Source organism: Crocuta crocuta, unplaced genomic scaffold (assembly GCF_008692635.1).
Source record: "Crocuta crocuta isolate KB4526 unplaced genomic scaffold, BGI_CrCroc_1.0 scaffold551, whole genome shotgun sequence".
NCBI lineage: Eukaryota > Metazoa > Chordata > Mammalia > Carnivora > Hyaenidae > Crocuta > Crocuta crocuta.
The window spans coordinates 1,064,618-1,090,678 of NW_027530969.1; the positions used below are offsets into that span (position 1 = coordinate 1,064,618).

A 26,061-nucleotide genomic window follows, 5' to 3' on the forward strand; every position below is an offset into this window, starting at 1 on the left:
GTGTGGTAGAATTTTGTTTGTAAAGTTTTATCTTTTGAGGGAGACCATAGTTCAGAACTGTTCATGATATTTGAAATATTAAAATTTACTTCCTTAAAGTCAAATGTTATGGGTTGCCCTGGGAACTCTCCACTGACTTAAGATAAACGTGTTCCTCTCATAACGGCAAATTTCTGCAAACCAACTTACTGAAAGGCTATTTATTATGCTACTTTATCTTTTTTAATCAGGATTTGTAAAAGAAAAGCAAATTTATAGAATTAAAGGTGTTTTTCTAATCTAGACTTTTTTTTAATACAAAAAATTCTTAAAGTTTTAGGTCTTTTCTCATTGAGAACTTATTTTTACAGAAAAGGAGATTTTTAAAGATCTTATTTTTAATCATTTAAAATTATTCTAAAAAGTTGTTTTTGAATAATTTCTTATTCTAATTTGGATCTGAAATAGAATGAATACCATTTTTTTGGATTTCCAAGGCCATTCCACATTTGGTTTCACGTTTAGTGAATTTAGTCATAATTTTCCCAAACACAGTAGGATACAGTTTCTGTGGTTACCAGACCCTTTGTAGAGTGACAAAGATTGGAATTCTGATTCTCATGAGTCAAATTTTGGCCTTTGACTCTGTCCCCTTTTCATACCCCTTGCTAAGCTTGGGCTGTTGCTGTGCTTGAAGGCTTGTCAGCTACCAGGTTCCTATGGTAACAGGAATGGAAATTTGAAAGAAGAAAGAGATTGGGAGCACAAAGGCTTGGTTGATTTGAATTTGAACAAAGAAGAGAAGGTTCCATGTAGTGCACCTTTGTTGTAGAAACCAGAAATTTAATTTTAGAAAGTTACATTTCAATTTGTAAACTTCGTATACCTTGGTCTTGATTTAGTGAACAAAACTATTACTGTTTAAGGAGGTACTCAGTAGGAATCTAAAAAATATTAATCAGCTAAATTGTTTTTCTCTATGATAGAACTTTAATAGTATTTTTATATATTCTCAGCTTTATAGTATTCAGGCTACCTCCTTTAATTTTGATTTTGCTGAGGTTAAAATTATTAAAGTCAAGGCAATTTGCTCATTTGAAAAATACTAATATTTTTGTTTTTATATAACTGCTTTATTGAGGTATAGTGTATGTACACAACTTCACCTAAAGTGTTCAGTATTTGGACAAATTATATGCCCATTAAGCCATCAACACAATCAAGATACAGAACATTTCTATTACCTCAAAAGCTTTCTTGGGTGCCTTTGTAGTCTGCCCCCATGTTTACACCCTGCTCCAAGCAACCAGTGATCTGTTTTCTGTCACTGTAGATTTTCATTTATTTACTAGAGTTTTATATAATCATATTTTCTGGGTTTTTTTTTTTTTTTTTTTGGTCTGCTTCTCTTTACCCAGAATAATGACTTTGATGTTCATCCATGTTTTGTTTTCTTTTTTTTTTTTGTTTAATTTTTTTATTTTTGAGAGAGAGAGAGAGCGAGAGCGAGCATGAGCATGGGAGGGTCAGAGAGAGAGGGAGACACAGAATCTCAAGACAGACTCCAGGCCTTGAGCTAGCTGTCAGCGCAGAGCCCTACGCGGGGCTTGAACCCACGAACCGTGAGATCATGACCTGAGCGGAAGCCAGATGCTCAACCGACTGAGCCACCCAGGTGCCCCTGTTTTGCTTTTTAATAACATCATTCCAGTTGACTTTCACTTGCTGAGAACAGAATTCAGCAGGGTTCCTTATGCCCACCTTATAGGATTGCTATTGCTCTGTTAACTTGTGACTCTTCCTTAATCCCTTTTAAAAGCTTTTGCTGGGTTTTGTATGCTAACTGTTGAATATACTATTGTTTATAATTTATTAAGACCATTTTACAGAGGAGAAAATTGAAGTTTAGGGAGGTTATGTAGAACAAATTGGTTAAGTTCAAGGGCTCTAGATAGGACTGCCAGGGTCCTATCCCTTGGGTCTCTTTGTAGCTCTGTGATATGAGAAAATGAGACATTAGAATGTGATTACTAATAGTACCTACCTTATGGGATTATCGAGAGGATTAAATGAGATAATGCGTGTAAAATACTTAAAACACTGCCTATCCCTTTAGTGTTTGTAATTAACTAGCTGAGATACTCAGCACAGGGTAAATATATAGCTAATAAGTGGCAAAAGCATGAACTTGTAACTTTAGGCCCATTGCAGGCAGCACAAAATAGCCACTCAAATCAATTTTATAATTCATCTATAATTCACAGATGGAGGTTTAACTAACATACTAACACAACAATATTGGATTGGTTGGTAGGGATTGATTGGTATTTTATATATGCTTAAGTACCAAACAAGTTTTGAGACGTAAGACATACATTAAAAAACAAGGGATACATGTGCATATATGTACATACATCATTAACATGTGAATATAATACTGTTTTTAATTTTACAATAATTATTAACTCATAGGAAGTAACAAAAACAGTACAGAGAAATTCTTTGTACCTTACCGAGCCTGCACCACCCCATCCCCCAACCCCCATCTTAGTGTCTTATATAACTGTCATACAGCATCAAAACTAGGCAGTTAACATTGGTACTACAGACCTTATCTGCAGACTTTATAGTTCACTAGTTTTTACATGTGCTCAGTTTTGTGTGCGTATATGCATGTGTCCATCTGTGTAGTCTTTGCAATTTTTTTGAATGTTTATATTTTTAATGTTTATTTTTGAGAGAGAAAAAGAGACAGTCTGAGCAGGGGAAGGGCAGAGAGAAAGGGAGACACAGAACCCCAAACAAGCTCCAAGCTCCGAACTGTGAGCACAGAGCCTGACTCAAGGGCCCCAACTCAACAAGCTGTGAGATCATGACCTGAGCTAAAGTTGGATGTTTAACTGACTGAGCCACCCTGGTGCCCCTGCAATTTTAAAAAAAAATAAGCTCTGTGCCCAGCATGGGGCTTGAACTCATGATTCTGAGATCAAGAGTTTCATGCTTCACCAAATGAGCCAGCCAGGCACCCCTAGTCTTTGGAATTATATATATATATAGAGAGAGAGAGGTGTGTAGCTACCACTACCATTAAAGAACTATTTTATCACCATCAAGAAACTCCTTTTAAAAATTTTTTTAAAAATTTTTATTATTTTTATATTTTTTTCATTGTTATTTTATAGTTTATTGTCAAGTTGGATTCCATATAACACCCAGTGCTCATCCCCCACAAGTGCCCTCCTCCATGTCCATCACCCCCTTCCCCTCTACCCCACCCTCATCAGCCCTCAGTTTCTTCTCAGCATTCAAGAGCTTCTCATGGTTTGCCTCTCTCCCTCTCCCCTACTGTNCCTGCAATTTTAAAAAAAAATAAGCTCTGTGCCCAGCATGGGGCTTGAACTCATGATTCTGAGATCAAGAGTTTCATGCTTCACCAAATGAGCCAGCCAGGCACCCCTAGTCTTTGGAATTATATATATATATAGAGAGAGAGAGGTGTGTAGCTACCACTACCATTAAAGAACTATTTTATCACCATCAAGAAACTCCTTTTAAAAATTTTTTTAAAAATTTTTATTATTTTTATATTTTTTTCATTGTTATTTTATAGTTTATTGTCAAGTTGGATTCCATATAACACCCAGTGCTCATCCCCCACAAGTGCCCTCCTCCATGTCCATCACCCCCTTCCCCTCTACCCCACCCTCATCAGCCCTCAGTTTCTTCTCAGCATTCAAGAGCTTCTCATGGTTTGCCTCTCTCCCTCTCCCCTACTGTTTTTATTTTTCCCCTTCTCCCGCTTCATCCTCTGTTAACTTCCCCCTAATCCACCTATATGTGCAAACATGGTATTTGTCCACCAAGGAACTCCTTTATGCATGTTTTCTCTTTCCTTTTTTCCAGTCCTAAGTAACCACTACTTTGTTCTCTGTAATTTTGTCATTTCAAGAATGTTATTTAAATGGAATCATACAGTATATAATCTTTTGAGATTGTTTTTTTTCACTTAACGTAATACCATTTGAGATCCATACTAGTTGTTCCAAGTATCAATAGTTATTATTTTTAATTTCAGAATATTTTGTTTTACAGATATACCACAATTTGTTTAATCAGCTACCCATTGAAGAACATTTCAGTTATTTCCAGCTCTTTGCTATTACAAATAAAGTTGCTATGAACATTGGTGTATAGGTTTTTGTGTAGACCTACATTTTTATTTTGGGTAGATAGATGCCCAGGTGTGTAATTGGTGGATCATATGATAAGCATATGTTTGGATTTTTGAGAAACTGCAGAAATATTTTCCATAGTGGTTGTACCATTTTACATTCTTACCAGCAGTGTAAGAGAGATTTACTTTCTCTGCATTTTTACTACCATTTGGTATTATCACAGTTTTTTATTTCAGTTTTTCTAATATGTATATAGTGTATATGTATATAGTGATACCTCATGTTTTAACTTACATTTCCTTTGTGGCTAATGATACTGAACATGTTTTCATGTGCTCCTTTACCATTCATGTATCCTTTTTGGTAAAGTATCTGTTTATATCTTTTTTTAATTTTGCAATTGTTCTTTTGAGTTTTGAGAGTGCTATATATATTCTGGATGCAAATCCACTATTGGATATATGGTTTGCATATAGTTTATCCTAGTCCATAGCTTGTCTTTACATCCTTTTAACAAGGTCCTGAAGAGAACAGAAGTTTTTAAATTATTATTATTATTTTTTCAATGTTTTTTTCATTTTATTTCTGAGAGAGAGACAGCATGAGCAGGGGAGGGTCAGAGATAGAGGGAGACACAGAATCTGAAGCAGACTCCAGACTCTGAGCTAGCTGTCAGCACGGAGCCCGACTCGGGACTTGAACCCAGGAACTGTGAGATCATGACCTGAGCCGAAGTCAGACGCTTAACCAACTGAGCCATCCAGGTGCCTGAGAACAGAAGTTTTAAATGTTAATTAAGTCCACTTTGCCATTTTTTTTTCTTTTATGGATTGTCCTTTTGGTGTAATTTCTAAGAACTTTTCACCTAATTCTTGGTCTGGAAGATTTTTCCTTTTTTTTTCCTTCAAGTTTTGTAATTTTTATGTTGTACGTTTAAGTCCATGATCACTTTTTAGTTAATTTTTATAAGNATTGAAAAAAACTGTCCTTTCACCATTGAATTGACTTTGTTCTTTTCTCAAAAATCAGTTGTCCATTCTTCGGTAGATTTAATTCTAGGTTCTCTATATTCTATTGATCTTTTGTATCTGTCTCTCCACTGATAGCACATTGTCTTGATTACTGTTAGCAATATATAAAGTCTTAAAATTGGATAGCATGATTCTTTCCACTTTGTTTTTCAAAATCTATTTTTTTCAGGTAATTTCATATAATTTTAGAATCATACAATATGATTCTACTTTTTTGCAAAATCTATTCTTTTTTATATAGTTTTTTCATAAAATTTTCATATAACTTTTTTCAAAATCTGTTTTTAAGTTTTTCATAAAATTTAATATTTTTCATATAATTTCGTATAATTTAGAATAAATTCCTCCTTACCTACTAATAGTCATGCTGAGTTTTGATAGAAATTTCCTTAATTCTGTAAATCTTTTTGGGGGAGAATTGGCATCTTTAATGTTGAATCTTCATCCCATGAACAGTGTTATGGGTTGAATTGAGTCCCCCTAAAATATAGATGATGAATTTCTACTCCAGTACCTCAGAATGTGACCTTATTTGGAAATAAGATGAGGTCATAGTGGAGTAGGGAGAGGCCCAAATTCAATATGACTGGTGTCATTAGCAAAGGGAAATTTGGACAGACTGACACATGGAGGGAAGATGATAAGAAGAGGCACAGGGAGAATGCACTCTGAAGATCAGATTTATGCTGTCACAATCCAAGGATACCAGAAGGTAGGAGACAGGCCAACAGCAGATCCTTCTCTAACATCTGCAAGTGAAAATGGTTCTGCCAACATCTTGATTTCAGACTTCTAGCTTTTAGATATTTGAGACTGTGAATTTCTGTTGTTTGACCCACTCAGTTTATGGTAACTTTGTTATAGCAGCCCTAGCAAACTAACACAAGTATATCTCTTTGTTGTTGTTGTTTTGTTTTGTTTTTACATTCCTTGATTTATTTTTATCAGCATTTTATAGTCTTCTCCATACAAGTCCTATACATGTTTTGTTGAATTTTTATGCAAGTGTATCTCTCTCTCTTTCTTTCTTTCTTTCCCTCCCTTCCTTCCTTCCTTCCTTCTTTCTTCTTTCTTCCTGTCTGTCTGTCTGTCTTTCTAGGGGTTATTAAGTGTATTGTTTTAGTTTTTATGTGCTCTTTATATATAGAATGAAATTCTGTATAGAAATAGAGTTGGTTTTTTGTATGTTTTCTTGTATCCTGCAACCTTACTGAACTCACTAGTTCAAAGAGGTGTTCTTTGTAGATGCCTTGAGATTTTCTATGTAAACAATAGTGTCACCTGCACATATCCTTGTGTTGTCATATACTTGTCAGCCTTACTTACTTATTTATTTATAGATTACAGCTATCTTCGTGGGTGTAATACAGTATCTCATTGTCATTTTGATTTACATTTCCCTAATGACATTGAACATCTTTTCATGTTTATTGGCCATTGCATTAACTTCTTTGAAAAATGTCTGTTCAGGTTCTTTGCCCATTCAACAAATTAGGTTGTCCTTTTGTTGAGTTGTGGGGTTCTTTATTCTGGATACTAGACTTTTATCAGATATGTCTTATAATTTTTTCCATTTTGTGGGTTGTCTGTTCACTCTACTGATAATATCCTTAAATAATTGAAAGCATTCTATTTAGATGAAGTCTGTATCTGTGTGTGTGTGTGTGTGTGTTTGTGTGTGTGTTTGTGCCTTTGTTGTCAGATCTAAGAAACCATTGCCAAATCCAAGGTCATGAAGGTTTACCTCTATTTTCTTTTACAAGGTTTAGGTTAATTTTTGTGTATGGTTTAACACAAGGTCTCCAGCTTTATTCTTTTGCATGTTTAGGCTTATGCCAGTACCAGTGTTTTGATTATTATAGCTTTATATTAAGTTTTGAAATTGGAAAGTAGAACTCCAACTTTGGTCTTTTTTTTCAAGGTTGTTTTGATCTGTTCAGACTTGCAATTCCGTAGGAATTTTAGGATCAACTTTTCCATTTTTGCAAAAAAAAAAAAAAAAAAGACATTGAGATATTTTAAAGGTTTAAATTGAATCTCTGGATCACTTTGGGTCTATTGCCATCCTAACAACATTGTCATCTAATCCCTGAATATGGGATGTCTGCTTGTTAGATCTTCTTCAGGTTTTTTCAGTAACACTTCATAGTTTTCTGTCTTGCACTACATTGGTTAACTTTATTCTTAAATACGGGATGCTATACTTTCTTTTTGGTGGTCTTTTTTTGTTTGCTTTAGTTTTTTTAGTGTTTTTTTTTTTTTTAAATTTATTTCTGAGAGAGAAAGCATGAGCAGGGGAGGGTCAGAGAGAGAGGGAGACACAGAATCTGAAGCAGGCTCCAGGCTCTGAGCTAGCTGTCAGCACAGAGTCTGACACGGGGCTCGAACCCATGAACCATGAGATCATGCCCTGAGCCGAAGTCTGACGCTTAACCAACTGAGCCGCCCAGGTTCCCCTCCTTTTGGCGATCTTAAACTGGAGTTGTTTCTTAGTTTCATTTGGTGTTTTTCTTAATTTCATTTTTAATATATTTCTGGAATGTAGAAATATAGCTTTTTTCTTTTTTTTTTTAATTTTTTAATGTTTTATTTCTAGGAGAGAGAGAGAGAGAGACAGCGTGAGCAGGGGAGGGTCAGAGAGAGAGGGAGTCACAGACTCCAAAACAGGCTCCAGGCTCTGAGCTGGCACAGAGCCAGCTTTTCTTTATTGACTTTGTATTCAGTGTATCATTTATTCTAATGGTTTGTAAATTTTCTTTGTGACAGGTTTTATTAGTCTGGTTCTATTAGAAGGCAGACACACTTGGGTGCCTGGGTGGCTCAGTCGGTTAAGCATCCCACTTCGGCTCAGGTCATGATCTTGCAGTTTGTGAGTTTGAGCCCTAATTCAGACTCTGTGCTGACAGTTCAGAGCTTGGAGCTTGCTTCAGATTCTGTGTCTCCCTCTCTCCCTCTGCCCCTCCCCCATTCATCATTCTCTCTCTCAAAAATAAACATTAAAAATAAGTTTAAAAAAAAAGACACACTCAATGATTTAAATAAAGGAAGTATAATAAAAATAATAAGCCATTATAAAATACAGAGAGAGTTCAGTAGGGTTCTCTAGGGCAGAGGAACAGTCTTGGAAGGGACTCCCAAACTCCAAGGTTCAGACCTTAATTATAGATGATGCACTTGCAGCTTAATGGATGGCAGAGATTCACTGGATTGCCTTGACCAGAGCTGGTCCACAGTTGCTGGGCAAGCAAAAAGCAGTTCAGGGCATAGGCAAGTGTTAGCTGGTGGTTAAGCAGATAGTGGGAGTCAGGGCATTGCTGCAGGTTGGAGGTCTCAAGCGTGCAGTGTCCATATTGGAAGGGCTGCAGGAAGGGAGTCACCAGGCCATGTCTTGATTGTGTGGCTACTAAGGGACCTTTCTAGGCACATGGCTGGGACACAGCACCATAGATTTCTTTACATTTGTACTGCTGCCTAACTGTGCAGCAGCCACAACCAACAAGGAAGCCCCCTTTGTCCTGTAGTGTTCCTTCAACACTCTTTTGAGAAAGCTTAAATACATGCTTAATGTAAAGGAGAAATGGTGATGTAAATCCCATTATAGAGCATTGATTATTGAAGAGTGAATGTGGAACAGAGGTAAGTTTGGTAACTGGAACACAAATCCTCTATGAATAATGAGAGTTTCTTTCTAATCCATATACCTTTAATTTTTTATTTCTTGCCTTCTAGTTTTTTTACCTTTTATTCCTATATTTTTACTGCCCTGGTGAGGACTTTTAATACAGTGTTAAATAAGATAGTGATAACAGTTATTTTTGTCTCTTCTTTGATCTCAGGAAGCCTTCAATAATTACCAACAAGTGTGAGGTTTTCTGTGGTTTGTGTTGTATATACTTGCCATCAGATTGGAGAAAATTTCTCCTTAGTCTCCTAAGAGTTCATAATAAATGGATGTTGAATTTCATCTAATACTTTTACTGTATCTACCTAATGGATCATGTAGTTTCCCACCTTTATGAATTAATCCCACTAATTATATTAACTAGTTTTTTAGATGTTAATCAGTATTGTATCCTTGGGAAAAAAGTGTATTTGATGTGGTATATTATTCTTTTTTAATATATTATGGGTTAATTTACTGATACTGGGATAGGACTTTTACATGAAAAATAATTTTCATGTAAAATAATTTTCCTTCTTATATAGTCCCTGTTGGGTTTTGTTATAAAAATTATGCTGATTTCATAAGACAAATTGGGAAAGGTTCCTTTTTTTCCTTTTTTAGGAAGAGCTTGTGTGTGGTTACTACAACTTCAAGAAGCTTTGATGTTTAATGAATTTTTGTAGTGAAGTCAGCTTAGAATTTTCTTTGGGGGGACCATTTCTTTTTTTTTCTTTAACTTTTTTTTCTTTAATGTTTTATTTTTTATTTTTTACAAATAGTTTATTATCAAGTTGGTTTCCATATAACACCCAGTGCTCATCCCCACAAGTGTCCTCCTCCATGCCTGTCTTCCCCCTCTTCCCCACACCCATCAATCCTCAGTTCTCAGCATTCAAGGTTTGCCTCTCCCCCACTATTTGGCGGGACCATTTCTAATAATGGATTAAATTTCTTTGTAGAAAGAAGACTAGATTTTCTTTGAGTTTTGGTAAATCTTAACTTTTTCCAAAGGCATTTGTTCATTTCATCTAACATGTCAAATTTATTATTTATGATATCTACATTATTTTTCTAGTAATGTTCTCTCCTTCATTCCTGATATTGGTAATTCGAGGTTTGGGGTTTTTTTCCTTTTTCTTTTCTTAATTATTGTCTGTCTTCTATATTTTCAAAGTTTGGCCACTCTTTTTCTAGCTTTTGAGATGGAACTTAGATTATTGCTTGTTTCAGGTTTTCTTAGTTTCTTATATGTGTATATCAGCTTGTAAATTTCTTCTGAATACAATTTTGCTGATATTTTATTATTTTTATTTACTTCTCTATATAATCTATATAATTATATATGCAATTTAAATTTCCATTATGATTCATTTTGTTGATTATGGGTTATTTAGAAGCTTGTTACCTACTATTTCAAACAGTTTGGGCTCTTACTGTAACTTTTTTCTACCTTAATTACATTTTAGTCATAGAGCCTGCTATAAATTATTTTAGTTCTCTGAAGTTTGTTGTGGCATGCTTTTTAGGATCTAGAATATGGTCAATTTTGATAGATTCCATGTGTCTGTAAAATAGGATCCAGTCATTGCTGGGCATCATGATTATAAATAAGTTATTTAGATCAAATTTGTAGTTGGCTTGTTAGGTTTTCTGTATTCTTACAGAATTTTTGCCTCACTCTTCTGTCATTTACTGAGAGAAGTGTATCAGTCTCTTGCTCTGAGTGTGAGTTTATACATTTTCCCTTTTAGTTTTGTCTATGTCTGATTAAAATACTTTGAAGCTATGTTAAGTGGTGCATACATGTTTAGATTTGCTTTTCACCACCAGTGAATTGATTCTTTGCCTTATGAAATGCTCCTTATCTCTGGGAACACTTGTCATAAAATCTACTCTTTCTTTTGGCTAGTTCTTCCATTACCATTACCTTTCTTTTCTTTTTAACCCGTTTTCTTATATTGAAAAATATCTTTTGTAAATGGCATAGTTTTTTTTTTTCTTGTTTTTGTTTTTACGTAGTCCAAAACTCTTAGTCTTTTACCTACAGTTTTTAGTCCATGTATATTTAATGTAATTACTGGTATAGTTGGGTTAATATTTACTGTCTTACTATTTGATTCAGTGTATCCACACTGTTTTGTATTTCTTCCTCCAGTCTTGCCGCCTTTTGTGTTATTCTGTTTGCATCTCTTTTACCTTGTTGTGCATTTTTTTATTGCTTATCCTAGAAATTATGATATGTACCCATGATTTACAATATTCTAATAAAAAGTGTTCCCATTAGTGTTCCTCTGGCCTCCCATCTTTTCCATTTGATTATTATATAATATGCCTGTGGTTTGTATGCATTTTAAGGCATTATTATTTTTTTCATTGGTACAGGGAGTATTCAGTTATATTTTCCCACATATTCACCCTTTTGTTGCTTTTAAGTACTTCTGAGTTTTCATCTTTGATCATTTGCCTTTTGTCTAAAGAACTGTTGAGTATTCCTTGTAATGCACATTTACTGGTGACTAATTTTCTCCCATTTTTGTCTGTCTGAAAATGTCTTCACTTTGCCTTCATTTATGAAGGATATTTTTGCTGACTAGAATAATCAGTTTGCAGTTTTATTTTCTTAGCTCTTTAAGTTGTTCCGTTGATTTATGGTTTTCCAAAGCCAGCTCTGAATGTTAACTGTTAAAAGTAAGTTGTCTTTTTTTCCCCCCTGACTGGTTTTTAGATATTTTTTTTTAGTTTTCAACAATTTAAGTAACATTTGTCTAGGTGTGATTTTCTCGTTTTTCTCCTCCTTGTGGTTTGCAGAAGTTTTTGAATCTGTAGATTGTGGTCTTCAATTAGTTTTAGAAAATTCTCAGTCATCATCTTTTTATTTATTGCCTCTGCCTATTTTCTTTCTCCTCCTTTTGAGGTTCCAGTTATGCATATCTAAGACATTTCCATGTTATACATGTGTCTTATGTTCTTTTATGTATTTTTTGGTATTTTTTTGGTCTGTGTGCTTCTGTTTGAATATTTCCTATTGCCTTGTTTTCCATTTTGCCAATTCTGTCTTCTGATAAATCTAATGAGTTCTTCAGATTATATATTTCAGTTACAGAATTTCCATTTCATTCCTTTTGTAATAGATTTTAGTTTCTGATAAAATTCTTCATTTTTATTTTCCTGAATGTATTTGATGTAACTATATATGGTCTTGTATATTAAGAACAATAGCTGGGTCACCAAATCATGGTAATTTTTTTTCTTGGTTTTAATCATATGGTCCTAGTTTTTTTGTGTTTTTTGTTTGTTTGTTTTTTTAATGTTTATTTTTGAGTGAGAGAGAGAAAGAGAGAGAGAGAGCGAGCGAGCATGGGCAGGAGGGGCAGAGAGAGGGAGACAGAGAATCTGAAGCAGGCTCCAGGCTCCACGCTGTCAGCACAGAGCCTGATGCAGGGCCTGAACCCAGGAACAGTGAGATCATGACCTGAGCTGAAATCGGATGTTCAACTTACTGAGCCACCCAAGTGCCCGATATGGTCCTGTTTTTAGAAATGCCTAGCAGTTCTTTATTGAGTGTTAGACATTACAAAATTTTGGTGAGGTTCCAGATGATGTATATAACCCCAGAGAAGGTTTACCCTTTCTTCTGATTAGCAGATAAATGGGAGATCACCTTAATTCCATCAGGGACTGAGCTGAATTGAGGCTGGGTTACAGTTTTGGTAGGTTTCTGCCTCCCTCTCATTTGCTCCTGCAGCTTGAGTGTAGCCATTCAGAGGCTGAGAGCCTGGTATGTTCAGTTCCCCTGGCAGGACTTGAGCTCGAATCCAGCATGTAAAACTGCCAAAATTTCTACTCTGCTATTCAGAGGCTTTCTGCTTAGCTTCTTAGCATCCTTCCTTATGCAGCTTCAGAATATTCAAATTTCTTGAAGGGACTATTGGCCCTGTGTCAGACTCTATCCTTGGCACTTGCCCTTCTCACCTAGGTCTTATTCCTTTCATTTTGAATTTTGTTTGTAGCTTTATAAGACCACCACAGCTCTGCTGGTTTCTCTGTTTTCTAGCACCAGCCTAGTCAAAACCTGATTCTCGTCCTCTTGCCTTATGCCCAGATTCAACAAATGCCTCCTGGGAAAAGTGGCTGCATTTATCAGTCCACCCCTCCATGTTTCCCTGCTTTCTGTATTCTTGGTCCTTCTAGTTCTTCTACTTCAGCAGTTCTTAAGTAGCTTTAAATAGATGTTTTTAAACTTTTTTTCTATATTTAAAAATTTTTCTTGATGGAAACATTGGTATAACATAAGCTATTCCTTCATCCATGGAAGTGATGGTCACATACAGTTTATTGTTATTTGTTGGTTACCACATCCATTATACAGTTAATTTCTTTGACATCAGTTTCCTTAAGTGACTCTTCATTTTCCTACTGTATTGTGTATAGCAGACCTTTGGAAAATATTATATATTAATGTAGAAATTGATTTATTCTTAGTAGAAAGGCTTAGTGGTGAAAATGTTACCAGATCAAAATCAGCAATGACTCTGAAATTATTATATAAATAAGTGGGAAAAGTATTTGATAGTCAAAAACCCAGGTGCACATTTATTGAGATATTTGATCTATTCTTGTACTTGTAATTATTTTAGCATGGTTTCATGTTTGGGGCCACTATTTTTTCCGTTTGTCTTTTTAATATCAGCTTACACTGTTAGTTCTGTTTACATTATGTGATATCAGAGTTTAAAAAACTCTCTATAAATTTTTTTTTCAATGTAACAAGAAAATATGGACAAATGTGAGAGATTCTTCCCTCTCCCTCACCCTCAAAATAACTACTGCTATGTATATAACTACTTCTGTTCCTCCACCCCCTCTCTTTCCTCTTTTAACTTTTGTCTGCTCTCTGTTCATACTTGTTAGTTGAAGAAAATGTAGAAATTGAAATACATGAAAATAAGAAAATTAAAATTTCTTAAGATCCTGTCACCAAGCAGTAATTCCTTTTTTGAGCATTTGGCACATATCTTTCATGAATTTTTATTCGTATGTAAAATGGATCATAATGCAATTCTGAGCCTTGCCCTTCATTAATATCATCACCTTTAACAATTAAAACATACATACAGATTCTGAGATATTCCTCAGTCTTAACCAGAATCTTAAGGGATATAGCTAAGAGGATTTTGTTTAGAAAAACAGAATCTTTCAGAAAATTTTAATAACCTTCAGACATTTTTAAAATGGAAAAAATAGAATCTTGTAATATTTTATATAGAAAACTTTAACTTGTATACAACTCCTTCTCTAATTATTCAATTTTAACTTTTTCCTAGCCATTCCACCCAATGGTGAATCTGGATTGTTCTCGGGATTTTCGGCCATTTCTTTGTGCACTCTATGCTCCTATTTGTATGGAATATGGACGTGTCACACTTCCCTGTCGTAGGCTGTGTCAACGGGCTTACAGTGAGTGTTCGGAGCTCATGGAGATGTTTGGTGTTCCTTGGCCTGAAGATATGGAATGCAGTAGGTGCGAAAATCATAGATTTTCATAGATCGTTACTTACGCTATGCTACAGTATGTTTAAATTACTTGTCTTCTAGTTCATCAGTTTTTAAAAACTTTTGAAATATAGCTTATATTAGTCTTAATTTTGAACAGTGGTTTCATGGCCTCTGAATTGTTCATTTCCTTAAGGACTTGGAATCACTAAATGAAAAAGGTAGAAAAGAACAAAACATTTCTGTTTTAAAAGAATTAAGAAAAACAATCAAGACATCATTTTTTTCCTCAAAAAATTTCTGGTTATACAGTAATGCTATGAGTAATGAAATTAGAAAATATAGAGAAGAAAATAAGCATTCATTACCTCACCATTAAACGTCTTTAATGATGATTTAATGGAAGTTAAGTATCCATGATTTAAATGTGTTAATGACTGAAGTAGTTCTGTCAGCTCTGCTTTTCTGTCATGTGTTAGCAAACCAAAATCAGAAAATGTCAGATACTTGTCAGATCATTTCCAATATATAGATTGTAAGCATTTCTTAAAGATTTGAAGATGTTTACTAGACAGTCTTACAGATTTACATGAGAGAACATTATTGTTAGTAATAATACAGTAATACTGTATTTTAAGGATCAAGAATAGTTAAGATAAATGGATATGTACCTAAGTGTTGTCTAACTTTATCCAGTCTTAACATTTTGATACTTGTTTTAGTGATTTTTTTTTTTTTTTTTTAATGAAACAGTGGTGGTAGAGTTGAAAGTTCTTTCCTTGGTACCCATCTTGATTTCATTCCCTTCTTTCCTCCCCAGAGATGAGGTAATAAGTTGACTATGTTGTTAATTATTCCTATATTTGCTTTTATACTCTTACTACATATATACATATCTGTAAACATTAATTTTTTAATATATTATCTATAGTTGTATCTGTAGGTTTGCCTTACCTTTTTAATTGCTATATAATGGAATACTGTATTAATATTCTGTGGTTATTTAGCCATTTCCTATTGATGGTCAATAAGGTATTTCTGGGTGTTTGCTGTTATCAATAATGCTTCAGTGAACATTCTTTTTTCCTTCGTGTTTAAAATTAATTATGTTTATTTTCTAACAATAGCCTTTGGAGGTAGGTAAAAAGCAGGAATTGTTACTCTCATTTGCATTTGAAAAACTTAACGAATAAAACATATGTTGGTTTCTCATAGTTCACTAACACTTTGCTTTCTCATATTTGTTTATTCTGTTTCCCACATGTTTACCCTATTATCTAGCCCCATGCATCCATTCATCCACTTTCTCCCCAAAAGCGTGGTAGTGTTTATAGTTCCTCTTTTAGAAGTCTCTTGATTTCTTGGTGTTTATAACAGCTATGAATTGCTTGGGCAGGAACCCTATTTTGTTTCTTGTAATTAACTCCCACTGTTTAGTGGTCTTTTATATTAACAGTTTATATACAAGTATAGAAATCTCATTATTATCTTTATTTCTGTTTTGATCGGATTAGATCTATTAACACTGAAGCCTTAAAGTCTGGAATACTGGTCTTTTATGACAACTTTCATTCTTCCACATTGCTCACATCCTTGTTCCTGCTGTTCTTGAACTTAAAGGACACTCCTAGACTTTGGATTTTTATTTCCTCCTCCTCATACCCCTCTTCCTAATCTCATTTACTTCCTTACTTAGCTTAAGCTTTGTGGCCCGTCACTTGAAATTACATTCTTGCCAGCAATTTGAATTCATCCCTTCTACTAAACTTGTTCAGATCCCCAGCTAGATCCATTCACCCAATTTCTTACAGATTAATTATGCTGTATATTTAATGATGCCAACCATAACAGTTCTGTTTGCTATTTGTCTTTGGTAGATTTCCAGTTTGGTCAACAGAATAATTTGTTTACACCTCTCAGCATCCTTGCCAAATCTATATCACTTGCTTCAAACCCATATTTAACCTTTATTCTATATTCCCCTCAATCTCAGCTTGCCCTCTTTTCATGAAAATCATTTAGACCTTCATGTATGAACTATTGTGGTTTGCTACTTCTCAGACCAATTATTCTCAATTTCTTTTTTTGGATCCTCTTCCTCTTTCTGTCCCTAAATATTGGTGCTTCCCAGAGTTCTGTTCCTATTAGTTGTTATTCTGTGTGCTTTCCCTGGATGATATCATCTCACTCATTTTAACTCCTACTCATCTGCTAATGACTCCTACACCAAAATCTGTAGCCTTGACTCTTCCTGCTGAGTTCCAAATCTGCGTATCTAACATCCATTTTGGAAATCCTAATCAGCATTTGTCTCAAATACCTCAGTTTCAACATGTCTAAAATTGATTTATTCCTTTGTTCTTTTTTTAATTCTCTATAAGTTATCTTCTGTTTCTCCTTCATTGCCCTTAGATTCTGCAACCAATCAGTTACAAACTCTGTTGCTTCTAACTAATTTCATGTCTGTCTCATTTTCACTGCCTTATCTGGTTTTATTTTATGTCATTTTTTAAAAGATTTTTTTTGGTTATTTTTAACTAATCTCTGCACCCAGCATGGGTCTTGAACTTCAACCCCAAGATGAAGAGTCCCATGTTCTACCGACTGAGCCAACCAGGTGCCCCTACCTCATCTGGTTTTCATTCTGGCTTAGCTAGTATTTCTGCTCCCATTTTTGCCCAAATCTGTCTTCCACACTGCTTCTAGTCATCTTTCTAATTACTTGGATTAGGTCTATATGAATATACTTATTCAACCTCATTAACTCAACAAATATTAATTGGATGTGTCCCCTGTGCTAGGCACTAGTCTAGATGCTGAAGATGAATAGTGAACAAAATAGTCTGGTTCTTATGGAACTAAAATTCTAGTAGTTATGGTAGTGGTGGGAGATAATAAATAGATAATGTCAGGTGGTAATGAATGCTAATAAGGTAAAGAGTAGGGTTGGGTGATAGAGATAAAACATGGGGAAGCAGGATTCTGTTTTCTACGGAGATGTCAGGGAAGGCCTTTGTCATACGGAGGCATTGGAATAGTGACCTGAATGAAATGAAAGAACAAGTAATACAGATATCTAGGGAAGAGCAACCTAGTCATAAGAAACAGCAGCATATGCAAATGCTCTGAAATGGAAGCATGCTTGGCATAGTCAAAGAGCTAAGGGACCAAAGAGCCTGGAAAGAAGTAGGTTAGGGAGAATGGAAGGACATCAAATCAGAAAAGTACTGGTGGTAGGGTCTTCGTAGCTCTGATACAGAACTTGGATATGTCTCTGAGTAAGGCGGGAAACCATGAGAGGACTTTGAGCAGAAGAGACACGATCATGAGCACAGGAGTGATGTATCTGTAAAGGATCACGGACTGCTGTGTGGAAATGGAGATCAATTGGAGACACTCCACAAGTCCAGGAAAGAGGTACTAATGGCTCAAACTGGGCAGAGGCAGTGGAGGAAATGAGAAGATATATCATCAAGTACAATGATAGAAACTGCTGGGTTGGGGGAATGCCTGGGGTGGCTCAGTCAGTTGGCCATTCAACTTTGGCTCAGGTCATGATCTCACAGTTCATGAGTTCGAGCCCCGTGTAGGGCTCTGTGCTGACAGCTCGGAGCCTGGAGCCTGCTTTGGAGTCTGTCTTCCTCTCTCTCTGCCCCTCTCCCCCTCATGTGCGTGCGTGTGTGTGCGTGTGCGCTCGCTTTCTCTCTTTCTCAAAAATAAATAAAACATTAAACATTAAAAGGAAAGAAAGAAGAGAAAAAAAAGGAAGGAAGGAAGGAAGGAAAGAAAGAAACTGTTAGTAGAGGGATGACAGGGTGGCTTAGTCGGTTAAGCACCTGACTCTTGATTTCAGCTCAGGTTGTGATCTCACAGTTTGTGAGTTCGAGCCTCATGTTGGGCTCTGCATTGGGCGTGGAGATTTTCTTGGGATTTTCTCTCTTTTGCTCTTGGTCAGCCACTCACATTCCCTCTCTCTCTCAAAATAAAATGAAATAAACTTCAAAAATTGCTGGTAGATTGTGAGGTATATATGAGACAGAAAGGAATTCAGGGATGACCCCAACATTTTTGGCCTGAGCAACTAGAAGAATGTAATTACCACTTAGGGAAATGGGGAAACCTAAGAAGTAGAAATCAAGAGTTTGGTTTTGGAAAGTTTATAAGACTGAGGTGCTATTGTGTAGCAGTTGGATGTACAAATATAGTTCTAAAAACCTGAAGTATAACTTTGCATAGTTTTAAATATGTATCAGTGTTTACACATACTCACACACTTTTCTGCAACATGCTTACCTCTCTAGCCTCATCTCCTGTCACAAGTCATGTACACTTTATACTCTAGCAATATCAAATCAACCTATTGAAATCTCTTTGTCATTGCTTACATTTCTTTCTAGAATACTGATTGGTGTCCTACCAATAGTGACAAATACTGATCGAAATCCTGTATTGAGGGTCTTATTTTATGAAGTCTTTTCATAATCTAATCCTTTGGAAGAATTCATCCTTTTAATTATTTTTATATTTTATTTAGATTTTGTTTGCTTTGTAGATCCCACTGCTGAATTTTGTGTTTACAAGCTTGTATTTCCTTCTAGACTACAGGATAGAGAGCCTGTTTTTTTGTCTTTTTATGTTTAACCCCTGGTGTACTGCAGGATACAAATGAATGCTTAATGGCAATAGGTTTCTCACGTTTGGATTTATAATTCCAAGTCCAGTGAAGAAAATGGATTGTATTAGAAAATAAAAGATTAATCAGTGACAGCATAAAGTTATGCATGTATTTGGTAAACTTTATATCAATGATGGTTTATTGGAAACTATTTGATACATATAAACTAATAAACCTCTAGTTAGTGGGAATCTGAGGACTTAGAAACTGATACTGGCAAGAAAATTGAAGGTGCAGGAAGTTTATGAGAATGGTAGCCTTACTTGTGTCTGTACCACAAACCTGTTTTATTTGTCCTGCAGCTATGACACTTTCTCAAAGCTGCAGGTCTTATCCCTCTGGAAACTTACTAAAATGCAGATTTCTGGGCCCTAACACAGATACAATGAAATATGATTTGTGGTGGTGGGAACCAAGAATTTTAATTTAATTTTTTAAGTTTATTCATTTATTTTGAGGGATGGTGAGTGGGCATGAGCAGAGAGCAAGCACTCAAGAGAGAAACCCAAGCAGGTTTCATACTGTCAGCATGGAGCCCGATGGGGGTCAGTCCTACAAACCATGAGATTGTGACCTGAGCAGAAATCAAGACTTGGATGGTTAACCAGCTGAGCCACCCAGGCACCCCCAAGAATTTTCACTTTTAAAACAACACATTAAACTTTTCTTACGTACACCAAAGTTTGAGCATAACTAAGTTAAAGAATGTAATGGATTAGAGAGAAATTAGGGTGGTAGGTAACAAATAGTTCACATTAGAGACCTTAGAAGGACTATAACTAACCAATATGATAAGCAGAGAATGAATATAAAATGGGAAGAAAAGATCTAAATACTAAGCCAGCTGTAATGATTTTTAATGCTAATAGTATTCAAAACACCTTGGGCCATGCATTTAGGAAAGATTTTTTTAACATTTATTCTGTTGAATCTGGGGTAACTGTAGCTAAAGGTTGGGAAAAAGCTATTCTCTGGAGCTATATATTTATTTTATATATTATGATGTATGTTTATATTTTGAAATCTTAAACTGTGTGTCCTTAATAGTCTTTATGCAGTGTTACTTATTGATGGCTATGTTAGACTATTTTAATAAAGAGTACTGTTTGGGGAACCTAGCTGGCTCAGTCAGAAGAGCATGTGACTCTTGATCTCAGGGGTCATGAGTTTGAGCCCCATGTTGGGTGTAGCAGTTACTTAAAAAATACTGTTTTTGAAGCCAAAACAAAATTAAGCATAAAACCATGTCATTTTTTTAAATGTTTAAAAAGTCTCTATTTAGTTTTTTGAGAGAGAGGGAGAAGGAGAGAAACAGAGTTTGAGTAGGAGGGAGGGGAAGAGCAGAGAGGGAAGGAGACAGAGAATGTGAAGCAGGATTCAGGCTCCAATCTATCAACACAGAGCCCATTGTGGGTCTCAAACTCCTGAACCGTGAGATGACCTGAGCTAAAATTGGACCCTCAACCGACTGAGCCACCCAAGCACCTGAAACCCGAAACCATATCCTTTTTTGATCAACAATGGAAAATCTAGTTGTGTGGCCCATAAACAAGATATTAACGTTTACATTATTCCTACTTAATGTGATTGTACTTTAAGGATAAGAATGAATAAGGTCATGAGTACTAAATTTGGAAATCGAAATTGTTTGGTATCCATAGATTTCCCAGTAAGTGAAAATGGTTCTCATCTTGTATTTTTTTTTTTAGGTTCCCAGATTGTGATGAGCCATATCCTCGACTTGTGGATCTGAATTTAGCTGGTGATCCTACTGAAGGAGCTTCAGTGGCAGTGCAGAGGGACTATGGTTTTTGGTGTCCTCGAGAGTTGAAAATTGATCCTGATCTTGGTTATTCTTTTTTACACGTGCGTGATTGTTCACCTCCTTGTCCAAATATGTACTTTAGGAGAGAAGAACTTTCATTTGCTCGATACTTCATAGGATTGATTTCAATCATTTGCCTCTCTGCCACGTTGTTTACTTTTTTAACTTTTTTGATTGATGTTACAAGATTCCGTTATCCTGAAAGACCTATTATATTTTATGCAGTCTGCTACATGATGGTATCATTGATTTTCTTCATTGGGTTTTTGCTTGAGGACCGAGTAGCCTGCAATGCATCTAGCCCTTCACAGTATAAGGCTTCCACAGTGACACAAGGATCTCATAATAAAGCCTGTACCATGCTTTTTATGGTACTCTATTTTTTTACTATGGCTGGCAGTGTTTGGTGGGTAATTCTTACCATCACATGGTTCTTGGCAGCTGTGCCAAAGTGGGGTAGTGAAGCTATTGAGAAGAAAGCGTTGCTGTTTCATGCCAGTGCATGGGGCATCCCCGGAACTCTAACTATCATCCTTTTAGCGATGAATAAAATTGAAGGTGACAATATCAGTGGCGTGTGTTTTGTTGGCCTCTACGATGTTGATGCATTGAGATATTTTGTTCTTGCTCCCCTCTGCCTATATGTGGTAGTCGGAGTTTCTCTCCTCTTAGCTGGCATTATATCTCTAAACAGAGTTCGAATTGAAATTCCATTAGAAAAGGAGAACCAAGATAAATTGGTGAAGTTTATGATCCGGATTGGTGTTTTCAGCATTCTCTATCTCGTACCACTCTTGGTTGTAATTGGATGCTACTTTTATGAACAAGCTTACCGTGGCATCTGGGAGACAACATGGATACAAGAACGCTGCCGAGAATATCACATTCCATGTCCATATCAGGTAAGGGAAACCTTGTTCTAAATTTCAGAATTTGTAATAGTGAAAAAGAAGGTATATTACTATGAAGATATAATCTTAGTTGTTTTTAAAAACTGTTTATGAACTTCAACCATTACATTAAAAATTTAAAGTGAAGGTAATGAACAAATACATTGCAGAAAGAATGTAATGCACATGTTTCCATAAACCTCTTCCTTTTAAAAGATGATTTTTACAAGTCTAAGCTATGGGCTTTTAAGCAGTTTACTTCTGTTCTTACAAAATAGTTTGCTTGTTGATTATTTAGAAGTCTACAGGTTTGAGAGCAAGAATGAATTTTACCAACTGATAAAAAGGCACTGTCTTTTGTGAAAATTTTACTATGATCAGAAGAGGAATTGTTTTAACAGTTTTGCAAAATTAATAGAATGCAGTTGTACAAACTAGTTCATCGCTTAATTGGTCTTAGTTTTTCTTTTTTGCATACCAAATATTTTATGATTTACCTTTGAATTTAAACAGCTCAGTTAATCATAGTCATGAAATCATAGAATTTTAGGTCTAGAAAGAATTTTAGAGGTCATTTACTCAAGTTTCCTTTATAATTTAGAGTTCTTAAACATCTATCTCATTTGAGGCTTAGAAATGTTCACTAACTTCTTATATCCAAACTGAGATTTATTGCTAAGGGAGGAATGGAGCAAAGAAAGTAATTCAGAATAGTTGATGCTAAGTTATTTATCGTTCTTAACACCTTCTCTAGAACTTGCGCCCCTAGCTATCATCCTTCCTTCCTTTTAAGACAAGTTTTCTTGAAACAGCAGTCTCCATTGCTATCTCCTTGGTCGTGTTCCAGGTTTTCTGTTAAAAGTGCACCAGCCACCCTTTCATCTCCCCTGATCCTTATATTTTAATTACCTTTATTAAAGTACTTAGGTATTGGGGCGCCTGGGTGGCTTAGTCGGTTAAGCGTCCGACTTTCGCTTGGGTCATGATCTCGCGGTTCGTGGGTTCAAGCCCCGCGTTGGGCTCTGTGCTGACTGCCAGCTCAGAGCCTGGAGCCTATTTCAGTCTGTGACTCCCTCTCTCTCTGACGCTCACACTGTCTCTCTGTCTCTCTCCTAGAAATAAATAAAACATTAAAAAAAAAAGTACTTAGGTATTATAGATGATTTTGTTTACTTGTCTCTTTCCCCTGCTAGACAGTGAACTCTTTGAAAACAAGAACTTCTTTTTCATATTTTCAAAATTTTTGAAATCATATTCTGTAGGTTAGTAGATGATAACATTGAGAATGAGGCTATAGATGGAGAAAAGACATTTTTAAGAAATGGTAACAGTGGTATTGAGGACAAAGTGTGAGATTAGCACATAATCAGTGCTTATAAATATTTAATGACTGAGAATGCCAATTCCTCTTCTTTTATTTTGTGGTATAATAGTCCTATACAAAATGATATTTTTATTATTGTATAAATATTAGCTGTGGGCTTTAAAAAAAAAAAACAACAACTCCTACTGAGAGACCAAAAAAATGAATAATTGAAATTGATTTTTTTGACAGAATTCCTTATTGAAAACTCTTAATATTAGTTTTCAGACCTGAGGCCAAGTAATGGAATTTTGCCTTTAATGAGAGAGAGAGAGATTATTGAATTATGTCATATACTTCTCTATATAACTTATTTAGGATTCTAAATATATATTATCTTATATATTATCTTAGGACTATTAAAGAATAATATTTTACTATGAACTGATGATCTAAAATATACTGAACCTCAAAAATTTAAATTGATAAATTAGAGCTGTTGGGATGCCACTGTTTTCAAGACATTCCTAGAATTCTTTCAGCATCTTTTTAAATGTTATTTTTTAATATATATTTTAACATTTATTCATTTTTGAGAGAGCACAAGCAGGGCTAGGGCAGAGAGAAAGAGGGAAACAGAATCCAAAGTAGGCTCCAGACTCAGCTGTCAACACAAAGCCCCATGTGGGGCTCGAATTCACAAACGGTGAAATCATGGCCTGAGCTCAAGTTGGACACTTAACCCACTGAGCCACACAGGAACCCCCTATCAGCATATTTTTTTAACATTCATTTATTTTTGAGAGTGAGAGCAAGAGAGTGAAAGTGGGGGAGGGGCAGAGAGAGGGGAGACAAAGAATCTGAAGCAGGCTCCAGGCCCTGAGCTGTCAGCATGGAGCCTGATGTGGGACTTGAACCCATGAACCATGAGATCATGACCTGAGCTGAAGTTGGATGCTTAACCGACTGAGCCACCCAGGCACCCCATCAGTATCTTTTTTTAATGTTAATTTATCTTGAGGGAGAGAGAAAGCGTGAGCATGAGTGGGGGAGGGGCAGAGAGGAAGTGAGAGTGAGAATCCCAAGCAGGTTTGCCAGGCTTGTCAGCGCAGAGCCCAGCGTGGATCTCAGACTTACAAACCACAAGATCATGACCTGACCCAAAATCAAGAGTCAGACACTTAATGACTGAGCCACCCATGCACCCCTCAGGTCATGGCTTAAAAAGTGTTTTTCATTTCCAGCATATAGAAATAACATTGGAAATTAATTGTATTTAATTGGAGTTAATTGTAATTAATTGGAAATTAATGTATACTGAAAAGCATAGAGAATGACATAGTAACAATAACATAGTTATTAAGCGGTAAACCCTGGAGCATGAATCCTGGCTTCGTATCTTACTTTCATTATTTACTATCTTTATAACCTAGGCCAACTTAACCTCTCTCTCCTTTAGTTCCTCATCTGTAAAATGAATAACAGAATATAATAGTAATAAAATAGTAATAGATAATATTAGATAGAAATAAAATTAGAATCTATCCCCTGAGGTTGTTCTTAGGAGTATATAAGCACACACTTAGAAGAGTGCCCACTACATAATTGCTCAGATGTTCCCTCTCATTCATTCTCTTCACCTATTATTGTTCCTGATGTTGTTACTTACACACATTCGTGTGTGTGTGTGTGTGTGTGTGTGTGTGTGTGTGTAAGAATATGGGCTTCTTAAAACCATCCAGTACCAACATTTACCAAATGACATATTTGCTTCACACTTCGTATATTTAAAAATTTTAAGTAAGCTCAACACCCAACGTGGGGCTTGAATCACCGCTTCGAGATTAGGAGTCTCACGCTCTCTTGACTGAGCTAGCCAGGTGCTTCTTGCTTCAGACTTTTAAAAGAAATCTTTACAGATTTGTTTGAAGCTCCCTACATACCCTTGCCCAGGCCTGTTCACATCTTATTCAATACCCAGGGATAACCATCATCCTGAATTTGGAGTATACAATTCCCACGAAAGTCTATACAACTGCCGATATGTGTGAGCTATAGAAAAACTTTGTTTTACGTAATATATAATACAGTGATACTATACATGTTTCTGTAACTTGGTTTTTTAACTTAATGTTTAGTTTTTAAGATGTATTTATATTAATGCTATAGCTCTAGCTCATTTTTAAATATGTGTTTCCTTTTAAGTAAGTTTATATTATAAAATGTTTTAAGTATATAGATGTATAGTAAATAAATAATGGATGCTCAAGCATCCATCCCTGCCGAACTCTTTTATTCTAATTATGTGTAGATTCTTTTAGATATTCTTTGTAGAAGTACTGTTGTCTGCAAATAAGGACAGATTTGTCTCTTGCTTGCTTTCTGGTTCTTATGTTTTAAGATTTTTGCATCTATACACATAAGATAGATTATGGTGATTTTTACTTTTCTTGTATTGTCTTTGTCCAGTTTGGGTGTTAAGGTTATAACAACTTCGTAAAGTGAGGTGTTTTTTTTTTTTTTCTTTAATTCTCTGAAATAATTTTTACAGGAAATAGCTGTGTTCTTTGAAAAGGTTGGTATATCCTCTTGTTAAAAACTGTCCTAGTATCTTTAAAGAAAGAAGAGAGAAGTTGTGGAAGACATTGGGTTTTTTAAACTACTATTTTAATTTCTTAAAAAGTAATAGTTGTATTTCCTTCTTAATTAAAATTTTTTTAATATTTATTTTTGAGAGAGAGTGAGAGAGAGAGTACAAGCAAGGGAGGAGCAGAAAGAGAGGAAGACACAGAATCTGAAACAGGCTCCAGGCTCTGAGCTATCAGCCCAGAGCCCGATGCAGGGCTCGAACTCATGATCTGTGAGATCATGACCTGAGCCGAGGCCGGACACTTAACTGACCGAGCCACCCAGGTACCCCATATTATTTCTTCTTAGGGTATTTTATTTATATTTTCTAGAATATTATTTTATCTAACTTTTGAAATACACTGGTATAAAGTTATTCATGTGTTTTGTAAATTATT

At 35.5% G+C, this 26,061-nt stretch overlaps 1 protein-coding gene across 2 annotated transcripts in view; it reads left to right on the forward strand.

Annotated features, from left to right (window-relative positions):
- Positions 1-26,061, forward strand: part of FZD3 (frizzled class receptor 3) — a 91,153-nt gene that overhangs the window by 19,432 nt on the left and 45,660 nt on the right. For both annotated transcript variants that reach the window (XM_077769688.1, XM_077769689.1), the window contains 2 exons: positions 14,174-14,370; positions 20,727-21,744. In XM_077769688.1, the coding sequence (XP_077625814.1) occupies positions 14,174-14,370; positions 20,727-21,744 (1,215 nt within the window). The remainder of the gene's footprint in view (positions 1-14,173; positions 14,371-20,726; positions 21,745-26,061) is intronic.